The following is a 13477-nucleotide window of genomic DNA, read 5'->3' on the forward strand; positions in this document are numbered from 1 at the left end:
AAATGATTGCAGTATTAGCATTTAAAACCGTTTAATAACTTTTATATAAAAATACAAAATGATTTCTTTATCTCTTATCATCATACATATACATAATAAAGAAAAAGTGTAGTCCTTCCCCAGAGTAATACCAGCTCATCTGTAATATCACAATTTAATAAATCACTAATGACAAAAATGAGGGTTGAACAGGTAACAGTTTATGGAAGGTAAAACCACGGTTCAGTCCAGGCCGAGCTTCTTGTGGTTTTCCCACAACCAGGTATGGTAAAAATTCAGTTTATGATCTTGTGGCTGTACCTGTAAAAAACAAAATTCAGTTATGTCTATATTTTTGCCATCTGGTTTTCATCCTAATTAGAATGTGTTTAAAGGAAAATCTTCCTTACTTTCATTGGGTCAGAGAAACAACATTGCTACTGGCCCCAGAGCGGGTCGCGCCCAGCGCGGGGCCAGACGCTTGGGTCCAGAAGCGAGAGCCCCTCGGGGACTAAGTGCATCAGTTGCCCCCAGGTGCCTCAAGTTTAAGATTTTCATATATATATGTATTTTTTTATTAATGTTACTAGAAGTGCTGGGGCCCAGATGCCAATTCACATCGGCGCGAGCCCCCTGGTATCTTTTTCACCACTGCTATATATGTTACCACATTAAAGGAGAAGGACAGACTAAATCACTTGGGGGTGCCAAATTTTAGGCACCCCCCAGTAATTGTTATTGCTTACCTGATACCCCTGGCTGGTGCTCCTGTTAGGAGCCTTTCCCTCTTCTTTAATAGGAGAGTAATGGCCCTTGGGTCATTATCATTTAGGATGGGGATTTTTTTAATGTAAAAAGAGTTTGGGACCAACCCAAGCATAAAAAATCCTAGGGGTGGCAAATAAGGCTATGTAGGTTGGCAGCCAGTTGAGTTTTATGCAACCTTTTTTTCAACCTGCTTTGAAACCACTGGGGACAAAATTCAAGGGTTTGGTAAGCAATATGTTGCTCACAAGCCACTGGATGGGGATAACTGCTTTAGGATATGTAGATGCACTGTCTAAAGTTTTTTCTTTTATAATTCCATGGGGTCTGGCATTTAGGATATCTCCTGTGCATTAATGCATTAACCACAAAAGCTACATGCAAAAGCCTCACTGACTGAGCAGAAAGATAGTACAGCATATTTAGCATCACACCTGCTTCCACTCATTCACACAGAAGATCCTGTATGAATCATTTCCGTATTTCCCAATTCCGTGAAGTTCTATTGGATATCTCCATTTCTTAGTGAGATACTCATCTGGACAGCAAGAAAAACAAAGATCTCTTATTCCCTTTTTTTCTTGATAAAACAGTCCTATTGCTCATGTTACTGACTTTTGGTTAAGACCTAATAATAGCATCTACTGCAGAGAAGGCATTTAGTTCCTAATGGAATAAAACTGCCCTGGTGCATGAAAGCTGTATTCCATACTTGTTTTTCATAACCTCGTTTGCCATAAGGTCTTGGGCCCATCAAAATATCCAAGCACTGGGTACTTAAAAAACAAGAAAACTCCTTCATACAGCTATATTAAAAGTACCCCATACAAAGGGCCACTTATACACTTGTAGCAAATGGGCAAGGTTTGGGGGGATATGGGCAAGTTAAGTTGTAATTGGGTGTTGCTCAGGCTTAGTGATCATTCATGCATTGAACAATTTTTGTTTTGGGGCCCCATTATACTTGTTGACAGGGCCCACTGTCCAGGGGGGCCAGGTGACCGGTGGGGTAATAACTGTGACCCCTTTGGGGGTGAGAGACATCCCTGCTAACATAATAGTATGGGGCCCTATAATTACCCTGTAGGGAAACACGTGGATGCGCCTAGGAGGAGATGTGTGGAGCCCTTTGCAGGGAAAATGCAATACTGTATGATTAAGTTCCCACAATATGCTTCTCTATACATATATATGTACATATATAATGTACAGTTAAACATGAGTCCCTTGACTGGGATAAGCTAGAACAGTTTGGTGAAATATTACTAAGAAGTGGTGGCTTAAATTCATTTAGGATACATAGATGAACATCACTTGGAGACCTCAAAAGTATTGATTTATATTTGAAGGCCCTCCCTAACCTATTAACAAATGCTTATGTTACCTGCAACCTTCTGATTTCAGAGTGCTATGGTCACTATGACAGTATACATTTCATGCCTGAAAATCTGACGATGGCTTTTGCCCTGAGTTCATAAAGCCCCAGCGGCTGAAGCAGTTCTGCCATTTCCTTCCAGTCCGCAGCTCTAGCAACTTCAGGATTAGGGTATTTTTTCAGGAACTGCCACAAAGCAGGAATCGCCATTTTCCCTAAAACAGAATTTTAGATAAATACTGGATACCGTTTGAGGCATTTTTATGACTGCTGAAATTGTTTTCTGCTTTCAATTCTTTATGTTAAGCAATAATACTTATATGTATAACACAAACTTGGAAAATATAAATCTCATTTAATTATCCTGGCAAAACTGACTTAAACCATAGCCCTGTTTAAACTGGCCATATGCTTGCATATTTAAATGGGAACTCTGGCTTGCAAACACAACACAGAAACCCCTAATACCTATAACTGTAATCTGTTCATTTAAAAAGTATAAATAAATGCCATTTTATATGCTATAATCCAGCTGCAAAACAGTTCTACTCTTTCTGCATCATTTGAAATCCTGGCAGGGGAGGAGGGACTAAAACACTGATGGTACAAATTGTAACAACTCCACAGCTTACATACAGCATGCAGGAACTACTTAAACTACAATGTATTGCACTGATGTTCCTTTCCTTATTGACATCACTTTGCAGGGAATTTGGAGGACACAGGCTGAAGGCAGGCTGAGGACAGTCGATTACTGTTACATTTTATTTGAGTCCCAAAGTAGCCAGCCAGATCAAGAGGGGAACAGCGGGTGGGGCTTAGGGAACTGTTCCAAACCATATACATGAAATCATGAAAAGACTGCAATTTTTGTATATTGCTTGAAATAATGTTTTCTCCCAAAAAACTGGATGTCTGGATGGAGTTCCCCTTTAAGCTGCCGATTTGGGCCCTTCAGAACATATCAGCAGCTTATCTGCCTGTGTATGGGCCCTCCTCGGCCATATCAGGCCTTAACATGGCTAATGGATTTGATGGGTGTCAGAATCTGATATTTGTGTTTGATTTCTATTGTCTAGTAAATTACATGGAAGACAAATTTAGGGCATATGGGGTGTTGGGAATGCTGGTACTGAGCAATGACAATAGGAACACAGGTAAGCAGCAGGGGTTGCTTCCCACAGACTACAATGAGGAGCATCTGAATAAGTCTGCCTTTCCTATAATAGCTGCAGCACAATTGCAGTATCCAGCATGACTTTGGTTGGTAATGGAGCAGTAACTGGCAAAATGATGAGGATTCAGACAACAAGTAAAACATGTATTACTCTGTTTACTGGAACAATATTCTCACAGTATATTTACACTGAGCTTCCTAAATCATCCATTGTAAAACTAGCAAATTAGTGTAGAGTAGATGAATCAATGTTCATCCAGTTTCATTTTAACAGCCTAAACCCTGCAAATTTCTTAGGCCTTCCCTTGTTGTTTTCTTCTCACAGAGATATATGTATTCACTCACCAGAGGTTTTATTTAAAAAGATGGTTGCAATAAGCAGTTTCCATGGGTCATGAAAAAGAGTTTCTTGAACCAAATGAAATGGGGAACGTGGTGGGGTCCACTTGGTAAAAGCTTTTCTCTTAGGCGGCGCAAGAGCTGGAGAAGAAAAAAAACCCAACAATAATTCAGGGAGTTTTTTAAGCAATGAAACTGCCAGCCAGTCAGACAATAACATTCATCCATATAATATTATGAACTCATATTATACAAGCCTTCTTTTATTGCTTTTCTGGAGAAATATGGACTGGTTTTTCTCTTTTCTACTTGAGATGCTGTGATAAAATCTGAAAAAGAAAGAAAAAAAAAAATGACTAAACACTGATATTCGGGGGAAATACCAGGGAAGTGTTTTAGAAAATTGTAGCTACAATATAAGATTCTGTTAAAAAAAAAATCTAAAAAAATTAAATAAAAATAAATATATTCCATGTAGGAATATCTGGTCATTTAGTTATAGTTCTTCTTTACTCGCTACCCAAGCAACTTACCATCGGTTTGTTTCTCAGAAGTAAAAGTATCACCATCATCCCTGTTGGAATCGCTGTTTGTTTCCTCTATTCCAGCATCACAGAGCAGTTCTGGTGTGCAGGGAACCGCTTGATCATCTGCGGTATCAGAACATCTGTGATCGTTCTCAGATAAAGTTGAAAGAATTTCTGCCTCTTCATTATCACAGGAGGGACTTGGAGCAGTTACACTGACTTTTAGCTCTTGCTGAATGTTCACTTTGTTATTCTTAGATTTCTTTTGTTCCAGTTCTCTCTTTGGTCCCCTGCTCCTGATGGCTTTTTTCTGCTTGCGTTGTGTCAGATGCTCAGACGAGTGCTTTCTTTGCCGTTTAATTGGCCTGCCTTCTATAATACCTTTGTCAGATGCTTTCCTGTGGCTTCTAATTCTTTTTCTGCAAACAGTGCTTTTTTTTACAGATGTTTCTTTTGTATACTGTGTATTTTCAATGGCTTCTTTTTGGTCTCTGCCCTCATTCCGCCCCCTGTATGTTTCCTTCTTTGTACGTTGCTTTTGTGATTGATCTGGGACAGAGAAATCAAAGTCCTCCAGTTTAAGGTTCATTTCTTTGTTATTGTTAAGATATTTTGCAAGAGAAATTCTGGATCTTAAAGTTGTCCCCTGAGGGCTGAAAGGGGAGAAATAAAGTATTGTAAGGACAGCAATAAAGTATAAGGACAGCATTTATATTTTTACTTGTAGAGAGGTAACATTATAAGAATAGTGTACTAGTACGGGGTAACTAACTAACCTTACAAAGTATACATCATATTTTCCAGAGGTCTTGCCCGATTGTCTTTGTTTTACAATTCTTTTCCATCCCTGTGGGAGGGATCTGATGACATCAGGACTTGAATTTCTGTCATCCACATTGTGGTAAGATGCACCAGTGTAGCTATCTTGTAGTTGGACCTTTTCATGCTGGGCTTTTAGATTTTCCTCAGGGCCTGCAGATTCATCCCTAGAATAATACAAGTTAATATCATGCCATTAACAGCACTGGGTTACTTTTTGGGTTACTGGTTTTTGCTAATGGCAAAACATAAATCCAGAGAAAAGTGACCCGCCAAACTGTAAAATGAGTTGTAATAGTGAAGGGGTGCACATAAACCAGAAAAGAACCCTAATATGGGGCACCTAATTACTAACTCTAAGTTGGAACAGCTTGCAGCTAAGGTATTGCAAAGATGTGGCATTTTTCATCTTGCCTTCCTCCTCCCTATTTAGGGAGTTTCTCCTTCTGTGTTTCACAATATGGTTTTTCAAGACCTGATATTGGTCTCAGGCAATTCAATCTTAGAATGCATTATTTGGGGGGAAAAATGTGGTTTTCTGGCTACAGTGGTGGTGGGAAACTACATATGGGACCACAGGACTATAAGGCTATGACTGCAGTATACGGTCAGATATTCGTCAGACAAAGTGCCAGTGTTTGAGCCTATTTCAGTTCTCTGTAAAATTTTCCATGACAGGGACCTGGCAAATTTGGTTAAGGACCAGATTCATACAAATATTGATACCATACAAAAAGACACATGGCGATCTGGGGTATGCTCGTGTCCCAAAAAATCTCGGAGTCCTGTGTGTTATGCCCTATTTTTTACAATATTGTATATTTAACCAATTACAGCCTTGGCAGATCAGATAACCACAATATATATTATTAAATAACATGTGCTGTGGAATAAAATTAGCTTATGTGTATATCTTCCCTTCCTAAGTCCAGAATTGGTTTTAATTTAGGTCTATTGTGTATGTGTGGCTTTAAAGGGCAACTGTCACCCCATAAACAAAAAGCTGTATAATTCCCCAAATAGTTTAATTAAACATCCGCATGTTGTATTAAGCTGTCAATTATACAGTATATTGCCTTCCCTACCTCAATAACTTTACATACTCCATGGAATTTGTAAAGGTTATATAAGGAGGGTTTCTAAATAGAAAATGTTTTTCACCCTCAGCCAAATTGCCCATAAAATTAAAGAGTTTGGGGAAGGAATGTTAATAATAGGTGGAGACATCAACCTCCCTCTTAACCCACTCCAAGATACATCCAAAGGATACTCAACTATACCATATCCCCAACTCAAAAAAGGACTAAAAACTATTCAATCACTGAGACTTATAGATACATGGAGATTTATAAACCCCACAACAAAACAATTTTCCCACTATTCTCCCCCCCAAAATTGCTATGCTAGACTGGATTACATCTTATTATCCCAATATAATTTGCAATGGCTTAAATCAGCCTCCATGGACAGCATTTACTGGTCTGATCACGCTGCAGTTTCAATACAAATACAGATCCCTAACAGACCTAGTACAGGCTGGCAATGGAGGCTCAATGATGGCCTTCTAGATGATCAGGAATGTATGAGAGACCTAGTACAAACCTTAAATGAGTATATTAACTCTATACAATCAGACGAATCCTCTGAATTGGCCAAATGGCAGGGGCTAAAGTGTGTAGCAAGAGGCATATTAATAAAGCATGGCTCCCGTATAAAGAAACAGAAAAGGGAATCAATGAACAAACTAATAGAACAAATTAATCAGTTAGAAAAAAAACACACCCAAACCCTAGATACAGAGACTCTGTCTAAACTAAATGGAAAAAGACAGGAACTGAAAACATTAATGGATGTGCAAACCAAAAATGCTATGACTAGATTGAGACATAAATTCTATGAATATGGTAATAAAACGGGAAAACTCTTAGCAAATGCACTAAAACAGAGATACTTAGATTCCTACATACACAAGATTAAAAGTCAAGGAGACAAAATCCAAGTTATCCCACAACAAATAGCCGAAACATTTAGACAGTACTATATAAAACTATATAATATTTCTGCAGACCAAAACCCACAAGAACTTGCTAACCTTAAAAATAAAATAAAACAATACGTAAGGGAAAATGCCTTACCCAAAATTCCCCACGAGATTTTACAAACTCTAAACTCCCCTTTTTCCGAACAGGAAGTCCAAGAAGCAATAAAGCTTCTAAAACTACAAAAAGCCCCAGGCCCGGACGGCTACTCAGCTAAATTCTACAAAGTCCTACAAAAACAAATTACCCCAGTATATACAAAATTTATTAACAATATAGGAACCAAACAACCCCTAAATACAGAATTCCTACTAGCGCATATATCTGTGATTTATAAAGAAGGTAAGGACCCCACAGTATGCAGCAGTTATAGGCCGATTTCCCTTCTAAATATTGATCTAAAAATTTTTACAAAAATTTTAGCTAACAGACTGCAACCCCTTTTACCAACCTGGATACACAGAGACCAGGTGGGCTTTGTACAAGGACGTGAAGGGAAAGAAAATACAATGAAAACAATAAACTTAATAGCATGGGCACAAAGACTGCAAAGGCCTTCTCTCCTTCTTTCCACAGATGCAGAGAAGGCCTTTGATAGGGTCGATTGGTCCTTCCTTGAAATAGCTTTAGAAAGTCTGGGCATAGGGAAATGGTTTAAAGGCAAAATTATGTCATTATACTCACTACCATCAGCCAAAATTAAAGTAAATGGGATCCTCTCTGACACTTTCCAAATAAGAAATGGGACTAGGCAGGGGTGCCCATTATCCCCCTTACTCTACGTACTCTGCATGGAGTTCCTACTGGTGGCAATCCGAAAGAACCCTAATATAACAGGTCTAGAAATAAAGCAAGGTGAATACAAAATATCTGCATTCGCTGATGACTTACTGTTCATGGTTACTAATCCCCACATATCCCTGCCAAATCTGCTTAAGGAGCTCAGGACATATGGCTCTCTCTCAAACTACAAAATAAACATGGACAAATCAGAGGCACTCCCCATACATCTCCCAACAAACCTGGAATTACAAATAAAACAAAATTTCACCTTTAAATGGCAACCAGATAAAATCAAATATTTGGGAACAAATATATCTACAAATCTCCACAACCTGTACTTATACAACTACTTACCAACACTCAACAACATTACATCACTGCTCAAAAACTGGTCTGGAAAATACTTTACATGGTCCGGCAAGATAAATATTGTAAAAATGACAATTTTACCAAAGATACTATACTTGTTTCAGACGCTTCCAATAAATCTGCCAGGATCCTTCTTCAAAGCACTAAATAAAATAACCAACAACTTTATATGGTCAGGATCTAGACCCAGAATTCAGAAAAATACACTCTACAAAACAAGACTATCAGGTGGCATGGGCCAACCCGACTTCCTATCCTATTACCAAGCTTGCATCTTGACCAGAATAGTAGAATACACTCGCCAACAGTCAGTAGTCCACTGGAAACAACTGGAAGAGGCATGGCTAGATATACCAATCAGTAACGTGGTCTGGAACAAAAACCCACCGAAAGACCCAAACATAAAAACCAACAAGTTAATATCTACATCCATCACCGTTTGGAATACAATAAACACAAAACTAAACCTAATACCATACCCATCTCCGCTCCTACCCCTGGGCCAATGCATCGAATTTGCACCAAGTATAACAGACGCAGGTATGAACACAGCCTTCGGAATGAAACAATTACAACTACGACACATACTACCATCAGGAAATACAAAATCTATTATCCATAGGAATAAACAAGACTGGACGATAAGGGACAACTGGAGAGACGTACAAATCTCCCATCTACTTAATACAAATAAACAATGGTCAAAGGCCAACAGGCCACTATCAGAACTTGAAAGATTCTGCGACAGGAGAATGATGCCTCCACACGCCATTTCAAGCCTATATAAACTACTATTGGATGAGAAATACAAGCAGCTGCCCACATACACAAAAGCATGGGAAAAGGAACTACAATGCCAACTGGATGAAGAAACATGGCGAACAATTTTTAAAACAACAGCAAAGTGCTCTATAAGCAATAAATACCAAGAAAGCTCATACAAACTTCTGGCAAGATGGTACAGGACCCCGGAGAAACTTTATAAAATGAACCTAATACCTAAAGATTTGTGCTGGAGATGTGAGGAGAAGTCAGGGACACTATTACATATTTGGTTTGAATGTCAAAAAATAAAACCATTTTGGGATGACTTTAGTAAAAAATGTCAGGAGATCACTGGTAACCGATTTGATTTGTCTCCATCCTCAATTATCCTACTACATCCGCCCCAAGGGGAAAAATACTCTAAACATAGCCTTCTCCTTCAAATGCTGATAGCAGCCCGCTCCCTAATTCCTAAACATTGGAGAAACATAAACCCGCCAACAATTGAAGAATGGCGATACACGGTTAACGAAATATGTCATATGGAAGAATTATCTTCCTCACTCAATAATAAACATAACGATTTCATAACTACTTGGTTACCATGGATCTCCTATTATATGACCTAAACACTTAAATTCTGCAATAAAACAGGCACAACCAGGCGACCGCATCACCTCTGTATTTTACATCTTCTTTGTACTTTCTTCCTCTTTTTCACTTACCTATACTTCCCTCTATCATCACCTAACCCAACCCCTACCCCCCCTCATTCCTTCCAATCCTTCAACATATATGATAGCCTCTTTCTAAAGTATCTATATTATAAAGAGATAAGATGTAAAGAATGTGGAAACAAAATCGCTTAAACCAATGTAAAAGGCTATGAATGTACATTGTGAAGCTTTACTACCTTTTTGAAAATAAACGGATTCAATACAAAAAAAAAAGAAAATGTTTTTCATTTAGTAAAAGAATTCAAACATGTATGGCAATTTTAAGGTTTTTAAAGAAAAGAAAGTTGTAAGCATTTAATGGGCAGACAGAAATGGTCTTTCCTGTGAAATGCTGTTGGTCTGATGCTCATCATAGATTATACAACCTCCAACAAACCCCTTATTAACAGGGCTTCCCAAATGGCATACATGAGCATTATCATACAATATAGAATATTAGAATGAATAGCTATTTTACATGTGTGTAAGTAAAGGTCTAAAACACTACTGTAACACTGCAACCAGCCAGCATTCTGTAATCCCTGCAATGAGACGAGATGTGGGGAGTTACAGTTTAGTATGCCACTGTTCAATTCTTAATAATACTGTCATGAATCAAACTGTCTCAGGTCACTGTGTAAATTGTCACAATCCAGCTTGGTTGCACGGTAACAGGCTTTTATTATCAAAACAGCAGATCGCCAAGTTTTAAGAAGTAGCTCTTAGTTACCTCTCCAACCCAGGAGCAGCCATGTTGGTTCCCTAGCCAGTCACATGACACACAGTTCCTCCAGTGAGCCTGTTTCTGCTGCACATGCGCGGTTACTATGGCGAATCCGAGGGGCGGAGCTAGCTATGCCAATCAGCCCGAACCCTTGGCAACCGGGTAACTGAAGAGCCGTTCGGGCGCGGGTAGCGAGAATACGGAGCCATGAGGGCCGTGCCCACCTGGGTAGATAAGGTCCATGACCGGGATAAATTGGAGCAGAGGTATGAGGGTTTCACAGAAACCAAGGATTGTTCTTTCTAAATCTGCACTTTACATAGCAACCGCGGGCTGAAAGGCCATAGCAACCGGTTGCATAGGGTTATAGTGTACATGGCAACCAGGGTTCTGCAGCACCCCCTGAGTTATTGTGGGGAAAGGGGGGGCATAGTAACCATTGCATAGGGATTTTTGGATTGTGAGCTCTAATGAGCTCGACCCTTCTGTTGTACAGCACTGCCAAATGTCAGGGGCTGAATAGCCATGAGATGTGGGTGAAAACATTGTTTAGCAACAAGGGGGGGGGGGGACAAGGGTCTGTGACAGCTGGGGGTAAAATGCATATATTTAGGAGAGACTGCGTCTGTAATGTGGGGTTAAACAACAAGGATCTGGGCAAGGGAAGAAGTATAATGCCATATACTGGTGGAATACAAGGTACCTAGTAATAAAGAAGAAGGAAAGGTAAAATCACAGGGGGTGTGCCAAAATGTTAGGCACCCCCCAGTGATTGTTAGGATGCACTGAATCCACTATTTTCGGATTCGCCGACGATTCGCTGACGAATACTGAACCAAATCCGAGCGCACATTTGTCTGCTAATGTGACAAAAAGCCACATGATTTAAGGTTTCGGATTCGGTCCGGGCAGGAGTGTGGATTCATCCGAATCTTGCTGAAAATTGCCAAATCTTGGCCAAATCCCGAATCAAATCCTGGATTCAGTGCATCCCTAGTGATTGTAATCACTTACCTTATACCTGGGCTGCTGCTCCTGTTAGGAGAAAACCACACCAGCCCGGGGGAGCTGCGAACCAGTGATCCTCTTCATTCTGTCTTTATTCTTCCAAAACTCGGGGCCAGCGCATGCGCAGTAGGGTGAAGATGACAACTCTCTTGTTAAAGTTCCGCTCTTCACTCTACTGCGCAAGCGGCGCAAACATAGAAGAAGGAAGAGGATCGCTCTTTCGCTGCTCCCCCGGGCTGGTGTGGTTTTCTCCTAACAGGAGCGCCAGCCCGGGGTATAATTACTATGGCAAACATTTTGGCACCCCCAACCATAATAACCATAACTTATGCCATAACTTATGCCTAGTACAAAATTAGTATATTGATCTTTCAAGAAACTGTTTATCAGTCATTGCCCCACTGCCCCCAGCCCCCCCCCCCCCATCACCCCAGTAGGACTGGCAATCTGTGAATTCTGGCAAATGCCAGAGGGGCTGCTGTAAGATGCCATAGACAGTCACTATTTATTGGGCCTGTGGGGGCTCTTTATGCCTAAGTGTACTTGAAATGCCAGGGCGTATTTAGACTCCCAGTTCGGGCCTGCCTTTGGCTTAAGAAGAGGAGAGGCATTGTGGTTAGAATCCATGGAAGAAAAGGCACAAATGTGGCTTGCGATGAAACTGACTGGGAGTAGTGTTCCCTCTAACCTCTGGGAACTGTCACACAAGCAGTTGTGGAGCACCCAGCCAGTGCCCTATGCACATATTCAGTACATGCTCAGTCTGTTCCACCTGGTTACCTTTTCCATCCCTGACCTGGGTTTAGTAGTGTCTCCCATTGCCCAGAAACAGCTACCATTCTATCCATATCACAGATTGCATGCTACCTACCAAGAGAAAGTAAAAGCACCATCTATATCAACCACCTCTAAAGATACTCATATATGGAAAGATTTTGGCTACTGAATGTACCCATGGAAACCCATAGGTTAACAATCCTGGCTTTATGTGTTTATCCACTCTTACCCAGTCATCAGCCTATTGGTGCGTGTATGTATGGGCCCTAAATGATCACCTCACCTAGTGATATTTTATTGATCAGGCAGAGAGATTTGGTTAAAAAAATTGGAGTTGGAGATCAGACCTTTGTTAATTCTTTCCATTCCTTTTCCCTTTTGTTTTTTTCAGTATCTATGACCTTGCATTTAAGCCTGATGGAACCCAGCTGATTGTGGCTGCAGGAAACAGAGTGCTGGTACGGGCAGAACTCTTCATTTGCTTTAACTCTTTTCTCCAACTGAAATTCCTGAAAACTATTAATGTGTTTGTTTTTGTACGTGTTTCAAATTAATGCCTGGGAACAAACCCAGGCCAAACATCTATTGATCTACTCAGCTCAACAGCGTGGTAAATGGAAATCTCTATAGCTCCATAGGTTTTTTGTCTTTTTTTAAAAATTTTTGCAGCAGCTAACCGCCAGGTAATATCTTAAAAAAAACCTTCTGCTGCGCTAAATCTGAAAATTATTTAAAAATGTTAAAACAAATATGAACTGCAGTGTGTGGATGGTAGCTCAGGGTTAGACTCCTGTCACGTCGCATTAAAAACCACCCTGTGTCTGTTAAGCAGTGGCATGAATGGCATCCACCTATCACTGCTCACATGAGGTGAATTTTGGCCTGGAAATGCGTCTGAGCACTTAGAGCAGTAGTGGAGCACAAATGCCACATGTGACATAGCCGTAACAGGCCAAGTTGGCTTCAGGTGGTAACCTCTAAATTCTCATTGCAGGTTTATGACACGTCCGATGGGACTATGATTCAACCTCTAAAGGGGCACAAGGACACGGTCTATTGTGTGGCATATGCAAAAGATGGTAACTTATTGATATTATTATTTTTTTAGCATTATTTTATGTTTTATCACTGTTAGAACGTTTAGTATAAATAATAATAACAATATAATTGATATAAAGCTTCAAGTTTTGACCACAAACCCGGTTGCTAGGGGTAATTGGAGCTAAATGTCTTAAATTGCTCCATAAGCTCCGACCAATGATTTAGCAACTGGAACAACGGTAGTTTAAGTACCCAAACTTCTTATATACCACTT

At 40.0% G+C, this 13477-nt stretch overlaps 2 protein-coding genes across 6 annotated transcripts in view; one reads left to right on the forward strand and one right to left on the reverse strand.

Moving 5' to 3' along the window:
- Positions 1–14: 14 nt before the first annotated feature.
- mbd4 (methyl-CpG binding domain 4, DNA glycosylase) lies at positions 15–10501 on the reverse strand. 2 transcript variants are annotated; one of them, XR_001170413.3, is made up of 8 exons: positions 10384–10501; positions 4939–5148; positions 4169–4815; positions 3893–3964; positions 3642–3776; positions 2129–2334; positions 1179–1282; positions 15–300 (listed from the first exon to the last, which is right to left on the reverse strand). XR_001170413.3 is itself a non-coding variant. In NM_001044451.1 (8 exon segments), coding segments are annotated over 8 exon segments (1419 nt in total). In that variant the 5' UTR covers positions 10407–10424; the 3' UTR covers positions 17–222.
- Positions 10502–10531: 30 nt separating this feature from the next.
- The window catches only part of ift122 (intraflagellar transport 122), a 53523-nt gene continuing 50577 nt past the window's right edge, over positions 10532–13477 (forward strand). For 3 of the 4 annotated variants that reach the window (XM_012960529.3, XM_012960530.3, XM_031899786.1), the window contains exons 1-3: positions 10532–10643; positions 12554–12620; positions 13157–13241. In XM_012960529.3, the coding sequence (XP_012815983.1) occupies positions 10585–10643; positions 12554–12620; positions 13157–13241 (211 nt within the window). In that variant the 5' untranslated portion in view covers positions 10532–10584. 4 annotated transcript variants of the gene reach the window in all.

The sequence above is a fragment of the Xenopus tropicalis genome, chromosome 4, assembly GCF_000004195.4.
Source record: "Xenopus tropicalis strain Nigerian chromosome 4, UCB_Xtro_10.0, whole genome shotgun sequence".
NCBI classification, from domain to species: Eukaryota; Metazoa; Chordata; class Amphibia; order Anura; family Pipidae; genus Xenopus; species Xenopus tropicalis.